The sequence below is a fragment of the Leptonychotes weddellii genome, chromosome 4 (genome assembly GCF_054177405.1).
Source record: "Leptonychotes weddellii isolate Sample4059 chromosome 4, ASM5417740v2, whole genome shotgun sequence".
NCBI classification, from domain to species: domain Eukaryota; kingdom Metazoa; phylum Chordata; class Mammalia; order Carnivora; family Phocidae; genus Leptonychotes; species Leptonychotes weddellii.
Window position 1 is genome coordinate 31,246,810 of NC_138372.1, and position 14,403 is coordinate 31,261,212.

Genomic DNA, 14,403 nt, shown 5'->3' on the forward strand with positions numbered 1-14,403 from the left:
TCAGAGAACGGTGGTTTTTGCTCCTCGGCAGTGTTTTAGCTGCTACTTCTGGGGACTGTTCTGGCGTAGCCATAGGGCCTGCCTGGGAGCTGCTCTGGAGGGGCCCTGGTGTCTCTGCTCCTCTAGATTTCAACTTGCTCCTTGTCCTGCTGCCAGACAGGGCTCCAGGTGTGGCACATGACCAAGAGCCCTCCTGGGGGCCAGCCCTGGGTGGGTGCCAAGGACTCTTACCTGATCCTGGTCATTGCTGCCAACCTCACCATTTCTGAGGCCCTTCTGGGGGCCAACCAGGGATTCCAGACTTGGGTTCGGTATCAGTCAGACCCTTTCCGAGTAGCTTTCCAGTTGGCCTTCTGGGTGTATCTGGTGGTCCTGATTGTTCTGGGTTTGTGCCAGAGTGGGTCTAGAGTGGTTCTGGGAGCTGCTGCTGGTGAATGTGAGGGGTGATTCTGATTGCCTGTCTAGGTTGTTTTGGGGCCCGTTTGATCCTGGACTGGTGTGATGCCAGGTACTATTCTGGCTGTTCCAGAATCCTGCCCTCATGCTGTTCTGTGTACTTTAAGGTCTTTCCCATTGCAAAGTTTTGTCTGTTCTCTGACCCACCTCCAGGCCATTTGGGACATTAACCCCTTTCCTGGTCAGTTTAGGTCATGCTCCTAGTGCCAGCTGGCTTAGGGACCCTCCCCATTCTCCGCCTCAGACCCTGTCCCTCTGCCCCAGGGTCCCTGAGCAATGGAGGAGCCAACAGCCTCATATCTGGCAGCATGAGGCCCCGGCGGGCGTCCCCAGACAAACCGGCCTTTGAGTCTAGGACGTGGAAGCTGGTTTGTCTGGCCAGACCCGCCCAGCAGCCTGTGTGCTGGGAGCAGCGGCCACAGGGAACCTTGTGGAAACTCAGTGGACCTGGGGAGGGAGGTTTGCAGCCCTCCTGAGGGCCAGGGCTATTGGTTCGGGCAGGGGCAGAGGCCAGTGGAGGCCAGAGAGAGGGTGAGCTGCAGGGTCAGCACGGGATGGTGGTGGGTTGGCGAGGCCCGTCTTGGTCCGTTATGATGAGCCTCCCGTCAATGAGGACATTCCCCCATGCTGGCAAAGGTGGTCAGTCTCAAGGGAGGACAATTCCCAGGTTCAGGAGGCTGGCTTCGAGTTGGTGAGGGCGCTCCCTGACCCCCGTCCCTGAGTGTCCGTTTTGGGAGGAGCCACGGTGGAATTGCTGTGTTTGTGGGGGTGGGAGGCTGAAGAGAAGCCCACTGTGACGTGCAGCCTGCCCTGAGTGGGCCCCAGTGGCGCCCAGTCGCTGAGCTGTGGCGAGGTGGGGACGAGACTGTGTGGGCATGTCTGACCCCCACCCCCACCCAGGACGGTGCCCACGCTTCTAGAGGGAAGAGCCGGGCTGTGTGGCTGTGTGTGTGCCAGGGGAGGGGGCATCCAGGGGCACACCTTCATTTTAAAAATTATAGAGAAGCAGAAAGTCAAAAATAAATATTGCTGCTGAAGCTTCTTTGAAGGCTACGCGTATGCTGGTGTGGTTCTTCCAAGCTGCAGTGTTTTCTTTGAACTCATTCATGTGTTCATCCACTCATTCGGCATATCCTAATGTCCTGATGGAGCACCTACCATGTACCTGCTCTCTCCTGGATGCTGGAGCTACAGAACTGAGCCGGGCACACGCCAGGCTTATGGTCATGACTCGGTAATTGTATAAAAGAGTAATTTGTGGGGCGCCTGGCTGGCTCCATGGGTTAAATGGCTGCCTTCGGCTCAGGTCGTGATCCTGAGGTCCTGGGATCAAGCCCCACATTAGGCTCCCTGCTCGGCGGGGAGCCTGCTTCTCCCTCTCCCTCTGCCGCTGCCCCTGCTTGTGTTCTCTTTCTCTGTTTCTCTCTCGAACAAATAAATAAAATCTTCTTAAAAATTAAAAAAATATAATTCATGACATTTGTCATCACTACTCCTAGGCAAGGTCCAGGCATGTAGTCTGGGTCACCATGGAAGGCCTCCCTGAGAAAGTGCCATTGGCTCTGAGATTTAAGGGATACTTGGCAGAAGCGTGTGGGCAGCATGTTTCAGGCACTGACAAGGCTGGAGACTGCACAAAATGTGGCACATGTGAAGATCAGAGGAGGAAGTTCTTGTGGTTGGCTGGCAGGCCAGAGCTTGGGCCAGTGGGGCTGCAGAGGTGGGCAGGGCCTCTGCTCTGCTGGGGGGGTCTCAGGAGGGCTAGCTGCAGGGGTAGTGGGGGCCTCAGTCTGTGTTGCTCATGGCTCTATGCTGGTACCTGGAAAAAAGCCCAGCACATAGTAGATGCTCAGGAGTCCTGAAAAGAGAGTGAGCGAGTAAAGAGATGGGCATTTTTACTGAATGGGGAATGTCCTGCATGAATGGTTTCGAAACCTACTTTTTTTTTTGTCATAAACAGCAGGTTTTGAATGTCTTTCTGCGTCAATATCTACTCTGCTGTGATGAAATTCTTGGTGTTTTCTCATGCTTTACTCTCTCTCCAGGAAGGAGCGGAGACCCCAATGCCCTGCCCTCAGTGCTGGTTGTCCAAGAGTGACTGACGTGAGCAAGCAGAGACCTGGTGAGTATGCCCCAAGAGGTGGCAGGGGCCGGGGGCATAGAGGGGTCCTGTGGGCCAGGCTGAGCAGCTGGGATTGTGATGCAGACTGGTGGGGAGCCGTGGAAGGGTTGCCACGAGGCGCGTGACCCGGTCCAGTGTGCACATGGCTGAGCGATGGTGAAGGACCAGGGAGGTGGTGATGGAGGCAAAGAGAAGGGATGTGAGTGCCTTTTAGGGACGTGGAGGAGACAGGACATGGTGAAGGGCTGAATGTGGGACATGAGGGAGGAGGGGAGGTGTCAAGGATGGTGGCTGGGTTTCTGGCCAGAATGCTTGATGGAGGTGGGTGGGGAGTGATACACAGCTCGTCAGCTGCTGTAGGTGCGAAATAGGCTTCTGGGTGACGTTCTGGGACTTACACTTGGATCTGTCTGCTTCTCCATTCACTGTGTTTCTGGAGAAAAGTCTGTTCCCATCAACTGTACGTTGTGGTAGAAAGAGCAAGGCACTCCCAAGATCTGGGCACCTCCTTCCTTGTCTCTTTCACTTCCGTCTTTCTGCCAGAAGCACAGAGCAGGTGGGTTGGGGTTGGAGATGGATCATGGTGAGCCTTGGATATCCAGCTAAAGACTCTAGACTTTTTCCCGAGGGTGATCTGGAGACAATGATGGCTCTTAAGCAGAAAAGCACCATCCATGCATCCATCTCTCCACTTGCCCATCCATTGAGTCCCGAAACATTATCTGTGTGTCTGCTGTGGAATCAAGCAGCAGAATGCACCCGAGGGCCATGATCACCTTGGCGTTCTTGTAAGCCAGTGGGGGCACTGGTTTGTGTGCAGGGCAGACAGGGAGCAACCTGAGGCAGGAAGCCCCCTGAAGAGGTCCGTGCTCCTGAGGTCTCACTAGCATGCTGTGGCTGGAGTGGAGGCAGTGTAGGCCCAAACTTCCTGACCAGTTGGGGTGTGTGGGGTGAAGAAAGAGGAGAATTTGAGGAGGATTGGCTGGCTTGGGAGACCAGGTCAGTGGTAGTGCTTGTCACTAAGATGGGGACCAGGAGGAGGGGCGGTACTGGGGAGGATGAGCTCTGGTTCGGCCATCATTCAGTAAGCTCCTGGAAGGCCCAGCCCATGGCTTTCTCATTCATCTCCCTGCCCCTTGGCTCAGGGCCCAGCAGGGCCCCCTGAATAGTTCTGCATGGTCAGCTGATGAGGAGGGTCGTGAGAGATGGGTCTGGCCTAGACAGGAAAAGGGAGTGAGCATGTATTGGGGATCTGCCAGGGGCCCGGTCCTATGCGTGGCAAGATGGGCATTGGGATCATGTAGATTGTGCAGCAGGAAGGCTGTGTCGTAGGTGGGAAGGGTCAGATGGGGAGGCATGTGTCCCTTCACTTTTCCGTCCTCAGGTGTTGGGTCTGACCTACCTGGGAGCCCATTCTCAGCAAGAAAGGTGCCTGAGAGCAGAGCTCTCTGTCTCGTAGAGAGGCCGCTTGCTGATGGCCTGTGTGAAAGGGTGTGGGAGATGTGCTGTAAGGCCTGGCTTCTGGAGGTGAGGCTGACTTCGACGGGGAGGCGAGGATGCTCTAGGATCCTGAGGCCCAAGTACAGCTGATACAAGGGTTAAGCCAGGCTGGGATGCCCAAGGTGCTCATAGGGGACTGGGTTCTGGGGTAGGCCCTGGCCTACATCAGCAAAGGATCTTGCTGTCTATACCAGGTTTTCTCAGCCTTAATACTATTGACATTTTGGACCAGTTAATGCTTTGTTGTGGGGGGCTGGCCTATTACTGTAAGCCATCTAGCAGCATCCCTTGTTTCTCCCTACGAGATGTCAGTAGCACTTGCGCCTGACCTCCAGCTTCGACTATAAAAAATGTCTCCAGATGTAGCCTGATGTCCCATGGGGGTTGGGGGGCGGCTACAGAATCACTCTAGATTGAGAACCCCTGGTCAACACCACCTCTTGCTGCCTTCACTAAACCAGGGAGGGTCGCTTGAGCTGAGTTCTGAGGGGTGAGTCGGTGGCTGGGGGCAGGAGAAGGGCGTTCCTCCCGGTAGAGAGATCAGCCAGCAGGTGCCGAGGCCTGGAGGTGCTGGTGAGCATTCACCCCAGGGAGGCTCCGCTGCCTGAGGAAGGAAGCTGGAGGGCTGGTGGCTTGGTAGGGCTATAGGTGTAGGCAGGTGCCTCTGCTGGTCCCCTTGGTCTGCTGCCCCCAGGTGAGCCTCTGCTGGACCTCGTGCCCCCTGGAGAAACTGTGGGATGCACTTCCTAAGTTTCCCCTCCATTCCCCGGGGAGCCCAAGAAGCCGAGGGCTGTGAGAGGGTAGGGGGCCCGGCTGTAGGAGGGCGGGCGGGCTGTTGCAGGCTGTGCTCACGGACTCTGGCCACCTGGCTGGCAGAGGGAAGCTGCCTGCTGCTGGCTGCCTCCTTCCCCGGGGCCGGGGTCGAGGCTGAGGCTGATTTATTCCCGTCATAATCCCGCGGTCGATTTGGTGAGAGTTGGAAACATGTTGGTTTTCCTTCCCAAGTGTAACAAGGCCTGTTTCCGCCTCCGCGGCTGCTGATGCAGTGCCACGCGGTGAACTGTCCAGGACATGACAAAAGGGCTCGGTTAGCTGCCCGAGGCTTTGACCGTGAGCAGCTCCCGGCTCTCCCTGCCCTCCCTGCCCTCAGGCTCCTCCTGCCCAAGTGTTGGTCTCTCCTCTTGGCCAGCCCCTCTGGGGGGCGGGCCCTGGGTGCCCCTCCTCCAGTTGATGTCCATTTTGGGGCCCCAGCCTCGGGGGAGCCAGGGTCCTGGTCTGGGGGTGGGGGAGCTGTAGGAACAGGTGGTATTTGGAGACTAATTAATATTTGTGAATAATAACACGTGCCCAAGGGAAACAAATCAATCTGTGTTTGCATATTCATGAAGAGGACTCAGAATGATCCCAGCTGTTCTCCAGCCAGGGATCCCCCCCCCCACTGTCTCTGGCATAACATGGTCTCTCAGGGGTGGGGGAACCCATTGAGGCTGACAGGGGTGCTTAGGTTGGGCTGCATGGAGGTGACATGGCCTCTGTGTTCCATACATTTCCAGGGCATTCTTATTTGAATCTTGTGGTTTGGTGTGGTGCCTGGCCCTTCCTTTTTCCTCAGAGCAGTGACTCGCAGGCTCTTGGATTTCACAAACCAGTACACTTTCCAAGAGTACTTGGGGTTCAGATATGGGAATGGCAATTTTTTATTTGGCCAAGTAAGGACATTATAGAAAATACTGTCATCTGCTATCACCCTTATTGCATACAAGAAAGGACATTTTAACACTAAGACACAATTCGAGAATAAAGGACAGTTCTTCCCAAGAAAGGGCATTTGGCAGCTTTACACTGACATAGCAAAGGAAAAGGATATATCAAAACCGTTTTGAATGTGGAAAAATCCCATCCAATTATATTCCTATAACGTTGTACGGTATGGAATTGTTTTCCTGCCCCAGTATGTCAGCGTGGTGGAGCCAGTGGCCCACAGTGCATTTCAGAGACAAGCCTTCGTTAATGTCAAGAGTGCAGGCCTTGTTCTCATCTCAGTTGTTAGAAACGCAGACTCACCCAGCCATGCTGGGGGAAGTGGACGCTCAGCTCTTAACACTGTTGCACTGGATTCAGAAGGTTCTCGGCGACCCCAGCAAGGTTAGCATTAGTCCTACCTCCCTGCTCCTCTCCCACCTTCTCCCCACAGGTGACCCTGAGCACTCCGGGGTGGGGACAGGGCCGAGGTCTAGACCAAGGTGAGGCCCAGGGATCCAAGACTCGGAGGAAGGGGGCCCAGGGCTGGAGGCAGGCTGTGTTTCCAGAGTCTGGGGTGGACAGCAGCTCGCTCTCGCTAGGAGCTAGTGACCCAAGAAGCCCCGGCTTGGACAGCAGTGTGCCTGCCGGAGTACTTCCTGAAGAATGTGTCCGTGTCCATGCGTTCCCTGTGTCTCCAGTCTCTGGGTAGCCATGTCCCTGTGTCCATGCACCTCTGGGAGAAGCTCTTCGGAGAGGGGATGTCTTTGCTTTCAACTTCTCTACCTTTGTCCTGCTTTCTGTGTCTGAATAGTGTGCTAGTCTCCCAGACTCAGAGACATAGGGAGCCCTTGGAGTCCCCAGGTTAGTGTCACTTGTCTTTCCCACACTGGGGCTGGGGTTACCAGAGGCCCCAGTTCTCCTGACACCCATGGCCGGAATCTCATTCTAGACTGTACCACAGGACCTCTGTTCTGGAGTTAGGCCCCCTCGATGGCTGTACTGGGGACTCACACCCCATGATGTCTGTGTCGGGGGGGTTACACCCTCACAATAATGTACTGGCAGGTTATGGCCCGGTAACATCTGTCAGGCAGCTCTACTTCCGGTGGGGTCTGCCCCCGACAGCCACACCTCCCGGATGTGCCCCCCTGGGAGTTACGGTGCTCTGATTACTGTAGGCGGGCCGCTACAGGGATATGCCGCCCGCCGTGAGAATCGTCCTGGGGGGTTCCAACCCATGCTCACAGTTCCAAGCACGTGTGCCTCCGTGACCTCTCTTCTTTGTAGCCTTATCGCCTTTAGTTCGTACTGGGGAGATCTGCCCCCCATGCTGTGTGTTCCTGTGGCTTATGCGGCCGTGGTGTCTACCCAGGGAGGGGGTGCATACCCAGAATGCTTGCACCCGGGAACGAAACCTCTGTGCATATGCTATTGTTGTACAATAGCTGGACTAGGCCCCTCTTCCCCTGTCTTTTGGTGCAACAACACACCACTGAGCCGTAAACCCACGGTGTCTGTACCAGGACGACAGGATGATTGTGTCAGGGGGCGTGCCCCCGTGGCAGCCTGGCCAGGCAGTTCGCCGCTGCATGTCTGCTGAGAACTTTAATTCCACGGTTGGTGCTGTGGCTTCACCTCAGTGCAGTGGCGACCCCCCAAGCTCAGACAGGGCCTTAGTGCTAGGGGACCTCCTTCCCAGACCGGCCGTACCGGGCATCGTGGTGGGGACCCCCTCTCTCCGGGTCTCAGCCACTGGAACTTTGTGATCACTGAGTGGAACCCCAGGCACGGTGTCAGTGGGGCCGGATGCCCATCGTGCCCCTTCAGCTTTCTTGCTTTTGCTTCTCAGCTGCTGTCTAAGACTCGTAGCCAGCTCTTGGGACGAAGGACATCTGCACTTTGCCCTTTGTGCTCAGCCCCTGCCCCACTTCACAGTCCTGCCTGTTTTGTCTTAGCACCTCTGCTTACCTACCGCCCTCCGGTCTTAGGACCTCTGGCTGTCCCGGTTGAGACCCGAGATCGAGTTCCAGGCAGGAGCAGAGCCATCTTTGAGCCCTGCCCCTTCACATTCCCCGGCCCTGGCACTTCCTTGCAAATTCTCCTACCACTGTGGGCCAGCTGGGACCTGGCTCTAACCTAGACTCTCCCACCGGAGTCCATGGGACCCCTGCAGGGCCCCAGGGTATGTTCATCATCACCCCCTGCCCCCTCTATGTCCGGGTGTGCTTTCAGAGCATTATTGAGGGACTTCTCGTGTGCCAGCCACCTGCTCAGAGTGAAGTGTGAGCAGAGCTGGTGGGCACTGTTGTGGGTCCCCTAAAGCCCCCCGGGTGGGGGGTCCAGCATCGGGGCTGTGGCGTGAGAGCAGTGTATCCGTAGTGAAAGCTTCATACAGGTGCTTGGCAGACTGCGGAGGGCACACCTGGTGGAGGAGCCCGAGGAGCAAAGGCCTGGGAGGCATTCAGCCAATCCCAAACACAGTCTTCCCTGTGCACAGGTGGCGGTCTCAGTCTGGAAGGCAGTTCTGAGCAAGCAGCTCCCGAAGCTACTAGGCCACTAGGGCAAGGGCAGAGAAGGTGTGGGTGGAATCTGAGGGTCCAGCACCCCCATTCCTGGCCACACCAGGGCCTCCCTGCGGTTTCCTTTTGGAGTGGGAAGGTGCCATGGGAATTGGGTAGGTTGAGGGTGGCCAGGCGGGGCAGCTCTGACTTGTCAAGAGCACGTCCTGGCGAGCCTGGATGGGTTGTGGCTTTGGCTTCGAGCCTCTGATACCTGGATTCTGTCTGCTGCGAACAAGTCTGTGCTCTGGGGCCTGTACTCAGCATGCGGGGTCTGGCCCACTGCCTCCTCCCTCCCTGCTGGGGAGAGAAGAGACAATGGGATGCCCCAGGGACTCCAGAGTCCCTGGCCTGCATGGGTCTGCTACCTTCTCACTGCTCCCTGTCTCTGTCTTGTTTTGTTTTGTCTGTGTGTCTCTGTGTCTTCTGACCCTGTTTCCCCATTCCTGTCCCCTTCCGGAGGCAAGTTGGAAACTCACAAACTGGGACAGAACAGCCCTGTACATCCTCTGGGCTCAGTGGCCCCCTGCCCTGCTACTCAGGTTTAGAGAATGACCTGAAGGCCTCTTGTGCTGTCTCCCTACAGTGTGACCATTGGGTTATCCTCGGGGTCACCGAGAAGAGGGGATCGGTGAGGAGCCTGGGTCGCCACAGGGCTCTGCGGGTCCGGTTGGTCATTGCACAGTCCAAAGTCGAGGAGGGCGGTGTGTCTGTGGAACCGGGCTCTGGATGGTCAGTGAGGATGACCGGGGTCTGGGTGGTGAGTGGGGGCCAGGAGGTGGCACAGGTGGGCGATAGGGTCATCGCTGGATACCAGCTAACTGGCTGTGCCCTTCTCTCCATCACAGGTGGATTGTCCTGGGCTGTGGCTGGCCGTGGTGCTAGAGCCCTGGATGGCCCCTGAGCCAGCCCCAGGGAAGACGATGGTACCCCTTGTGCCCGCGCTCATGATGCTTGGTTTGGTGGCAGGTGCCCATGGTGACAGTAAGTCTGACCCCTCAAGCTGCACGTTCCTCCTAGCAGGATCCTAGGGTGGGGGACATGGGCAGCTACTATGAGAGGCAGGATTGTTAGACACCTTCCCAGACCTCCTACTATTAGAGAACCGCCCCCCCCAAGAAGTACTCCAGCCCCATGCTTCCTAGGAGCATCCTGTGGAATCCCTTAAGGCACTGCAAGGTGGAGCATGGCTAAGTGTGACCCCGTTTTATGGAACGGGGGTGAGACATGTCCAGGATTCATGTGGTCATCGGGTGGCGTGCTTAGGCGTGTACTGTGTCTGCCACTGCAGATCTGTGCAGAAGACCCAGTGTGAGCCATGTCAGAATTGAGTGGGAATAGGGGGGTGGCATACGAGGAATGTATATAGGTGTGTGAATGGGGTGCCAGCTGAGTCCACAGGTCCAAGGAATGGTCGGAAGCCAGAGCCACCATAGCCCTTTCCCTGGGCCGGACTCTTGGGGTTCACATGTGGGAACACTGAGCCCCTCCTTCCCCTTCCCCACCATCCACCATCCCCACCCCTTCCCTACCATCCTCCTTCCCCCAGCCCCTCAGCCTGGGGAATGGGGGGAAGATTGCACCTGGCCGGCAGGAAGCTGGGCTGTGTGTGTGTGTGTGTGTGTGTGTGGAGGGAAGTGGGATCATCCCCTGCCCAAATCTTAACTCCGAACTTTCATCCCTTTCCTGCCGCCCTTCCCCCTGCCTGGCACTACAAGACTGGCCGCAGCCCTCCCCGTCACCATGGTTACCACTGCTTGGTTACTGGAGGGAGGCGGAGCACAGGGCCGATTTAGCCAATCTGCACACTGACTGGGAGGGGTGAGGTCGGAGCCAAGGTCCCTGGGGGAAGGGGCTGTTCCCAGCCTGTCGGGAGCCCAGAGGTGGCCAAGGGCCAATGTGGGGGTCAGCCTGGGGGTTAGCGGGCCACAGGGCTTCCATCACCCCCCACTCCACGTATCTGGGCATAGATCTCTCTCCTTGCCCCACCCAGGCCCTTTCTCCTAATGGCTCATTAATTATTCAGGACCAGATCCCGGAGAGGGGTGGGACCAGGGCACCCCGCCCTTTGTCCTCTGAGGAGGGGCCCTGGTGGGGCTAGTAGGGCCAGGGGAAGGGGAGGGCCTTCCTCCTGGGGGCGGAGGGAGGGGGGTAGTGGAAGCTTTGAGGTGCAGGCCCTGGTGGGGGTGATCTTCAGGCCTGGCTGGGGCTGTTGGGGAGAGCTTCAGCCTGCAGAGGCAGGTTGGGGTCGAAGTCACTGGGTGTGACTCTGACGTTGGCAGGGAGGCAAAAGCTTGTCAACAGTCAGGTGTGGTCAGTAGCCCTTGGACACTGAAGTCCTGTCCTTGCTCCCCGACCTCACCCTGGACACTCTCATGGCCTTCGGACAAGAGCTTGAGGGCTGAGGGAGGAGCGCCCAGCTGGACTTTTAGACAACACATCCTGGGAGACTAGCTGCCTTCCCCTCCTGCTGTAGACCGAACATGCCATAACGCGTCCCCTCATACCCCCAAACCTGTTCCTCTTTCTGTGTTCTCTCTCCTGGCCAATGGCATCACCACCTGCCCCAGCACCCAAGTCAGAACCCGGGGCCTCCTCCCTGTCTCATACCCCACATCTAATCCATCGCCAGCTTCTGTTGTTTCTCCCTTCCAAACATCTTTGGAATGCATCCACCTTCCCTTCCGCTGCCTTCACCCAAGCCACCCTCGCTCTTGTTTGGGCTTTCACACGCAACTGCCTCCCCATGGCTTCCCTGCCTCCGTTCCCTCACAAGCCATTCTTCCAAAGTAAAAGTCTGGTTGAAAACGAAAGCCTGACTGTGTCACCCCTCAGTTTAAAATCCCTCATGGGTCGTCTGGGTGGCTCAGACGGTTGAGCATCTGCCTTTGGCTCAGGTCATGAGCCCAGGGTCCTGGGATCGAGCCCTACATCGGGGTCCCTGCTCAGCGGGGAGCCTGCTTCTCCCTCTCCCTGCCGCTCCCCCTGCTTATGCTCTCTCTTTCTCTGTCAAATAAATAAAATCTTTAAAATAAAATAAAATCTCTCACTCTCCTCCCCTGTTGCCTTCAGAATCAAGCCTAGGGGTCTCAGTGCTTCTCAAGGCCCTGCATTTTCCAGCCTCTACCAACCTCATCCTTCACTCTGCCCCCCTGCCGTGTAATCCCGCCATGCTGACTTCTCTGTCGCCCATGCGCTTCCCAGGCCTCTGTTCCTTCTGATCCCTCTGCTTGGAACACTCTTCCTCATCCTCTTCCCTGACCAGTTCCTATACACTTCCTCCAGGAGTCTGGGTCATGTGCCACTTGGGGGGCAGAGTGGAAGAATACTTGGAGCAGAGTCCCAGAACCTCCATGCTGGTCCCTTGAGACCCAGAACCCAAAGACCAGGGTCTGGAAGGTAGGAATCAGCTGGAGATGCTGAAATAGGGTGAGTGGGGCTCTGCTCCCAGGCAGACAGCCATGGGAGAGGGGACTGGGCTGGGAGCTATGGGGACCTTGGCCTGGGTCTTAAGGACCTGCTAAATACACTTTTGGATCTGTACCCTTTCCACTGTGGCCAGGCTTAGGCTGGGCTTGGGAGACTTCTAGCCAGGGATGAGTGGGCAAACGTGGACAGAGCTGCTGCAAAAGGTAGGGCAGGCGCCCCAGAGAATTGACGACCGGAGCAGTGAAGTGCGGAGCGGACAAATGTGTTTCTATAGGCCTCTTAACGAGACAAATGAATGGGAGCGGAGCGCTGGCCTCTGAGGGGAGCGGAGGGAAGGAGGGTGGAGAAGCAGCTGCCGAGAGTTAGCCCAGAGGCCCCAGCGTTAATGCCGAGTCAGCTCCAGTGGAGACCCAGGCACACGGGGTTGGGCAGTTCCCGAGCCCCGGGCTTCGTGGTTTCTCAAGGGGAGCGGCTTGTGGGGCTGGAGGTGGTCCCAAGCAGGAAGAGGTTTCTGCTGCTCTAACGGGCGAGTCAGGTGCCAGGTGTCCACACAGGCCTGCCCTCGGACCCTGCCGTTCGAGTTACTCCAGCGTGTGCTCTGTCGGGGGGCGGCACCAGCTCAGAGGTAGCGACCTAAGCACCTGGCTCGGGCGCCGGGAGGCTTCCTGGAAGAAGGGAACCCTGAAGGGTGACTGGATATTTGCTAATGGGGGGTGGTGCATAATGGGATGAGATTGGGTCGGGGGGACATTAATGGCCCTGGGCTTCTCCATGGAGCTCATGAGAGAGCTACAGTGAAAACCTTTTGTCCCCAGGCAGCATGGGACAGAGGCAGGGATGCAACACAGGTGATCAGGTTCTAGCGGGGGCCCTGGTTACGGCCCAGTGACTTGGAATCATAAGAGCCCAGAGCAGGATGCCCCACAGCTGGAGGGGTAGGGGTGAGGGTGGGGTGGGGGGCGGGGGCCTGCGTAGCTGAGGGTGTGTGTGTGTCATGTCATACCCCCGCCCTGCCAGCCTTATGGGTAGACAGGGCCACCGGGTGGGTAGGACCTGGTGGCCTGCCTAGACTCTGCCCTCTGTGGCGCTTCCAGCAGATTGCTTTCTCTCTCTGGACCTGTTTTCCTATTGCACAACGAGGGTAATCATTCCTACCTGGAAAGGTTAACTGAGGTCCCATGTTCAAAGCACCTGGCACTTAGTATGTGGTCCCTCCAATTGAGGCCATGACCTGGGGCTCCCTGCGTGTCCCCTGGAAACCCAGGGGTGTCTCTGAGCAGACTCCCCTCTGGAGGGCACCAAGAGTGGTCGTAGGAGCTAGGGTTAATGAGTCCCCAGCTCATGAGGCGGTTCAGGGCCTGGGAATCCACCTCTCCAGGAGCTCCCTCCCCTGCCTCGCTGTCCCTCACCGCCTCGGGGCTGTGTGTCTGCTCTCTGCTTCTGTGTACGCATGTGTGTACGTGTGTGTATGTACTCCACAGGGAAGGCACAAAATAGCAGTCCGTCTCCCTGTGGAGGAGCCTCCAAAGTGGCCCAGTTTGGCTGTGAACAGCCCCCCCACCAGAGGTGTGCCCACCCTCTCCCCAAGCCAGCCCACTGGTTTCCTTTATGAGGCCACTCATTCCCACTGTGCATGGGCTCCGTGGCCGCTTGCATGGAGAGTGTCCCAGGGCATACCTCTGGGAGCCGCTGCCTGAAGAGCTGTGTGGCCCCCGACCTCCATGCAGCGAGGAAGGGGGGCCAGGGGGTTGCAGAAAGCCCCTCCTGGCACGTGGTCTCTGAAGTTCTTCAGACCCTCCCTGAACACCAGCTCGGGGTCAGCACCAGGCCGAGTGGTCAGGGTGCCTGGTGTTGACAGCAGTCAGTGTAGCTGTGATCAGTGCTGGAATGGGAACCCCAAGGGCAGCCGGACGGACGCAGGGCAGGCTCCCACGGGGGGTGGGGTGCAGGAGAGGGGCAGGGCGCACACGAAGGCAAAGAGGCGCCCATCGGCCTGGCCTGTCAGGGCAAGTCCACCAGGGCCGAGCTGTGTGCCAAGTACAGTGCTTGGCCCATGGAAGGTGCTCCGTTTGGAAAGAGTCGAGAAGGGTGAGCCTAGAGAGGTTAGCAGGAGCACGTGTGGGGAGGGTAGCAGGGAGAGAGGAGTCAGCACCGAGTTTGTAGCTGGGGAGAGCCCTGGTCAGATTTGTGCTCCCCAAAAGTTGGCCTGGTGAACAAAAGGGGCAAGGGCTCAGTAGGGCTTTGGGACGAGGACGAGCTGGGCTTTGGCTGCAGTGCTGGGTGAGGGGACCCTGGGTGGGAGTCGGGGTGGGTTTGGGAAGCCGAAGCTGAGGCTGAGGCTGGAGGCAGGGGAAGGGCCTGTCCCCTGGCGCAGGGGGCTGGGGAGGCTCTGCCAGTTTGGCAGGTGGGTGGGCTGGGCGGCACACTGACTCCTCTCCAGGCTCCAAGGGGGCTCTGCCTCCTCGGTGGCCCCAGGCCTTGGGCCCCCATCCAGCCTCCACACAGTACTCAGGCTTTTTCCCTTCTCGCTGCTTTCTCGTGACCTAGACCTGGCTCTCCTCCCCAGCTTCTGGTTCTTTGTTTGGCGGGGAGGCC

General features: G+C 57.8%; 1 protein-coding gene across 7 annotated transcripts in view; it reads left to right on the plus strand.

The window, feature by feature from the left end:
* PTPRF (protein tyrosine phosphatase receptor type F) overlaps nucleotides 1–14,403 on the plus strand; it is an 85,884-nt gene that overhangs the window by 4,209 nt on the left and 67,272 nt on the right. For all 7 annotated transcript variants that reach the window (XM_081818255.1, XM_081818257.1, XM_081818258.1 and 4 more), the window contains exons 2-3: nucleotides 2,502–2,578; nucleotides 9,228–9,363. In XM_081818255.1, coding sequence (XP_081674381.1) covers nucleotides 9,273–9,363 — 91 coding nt within the window. In that variant the 5' untranslated portion in view covers nucleotides 2,502–2,578; nucleotides 9,228–9,272. The remainder of the gene's footprint in view (nucleotides 1–2,501; nucleotides 2,579–9,227; nucleotides 9,364–14,403) is intronic.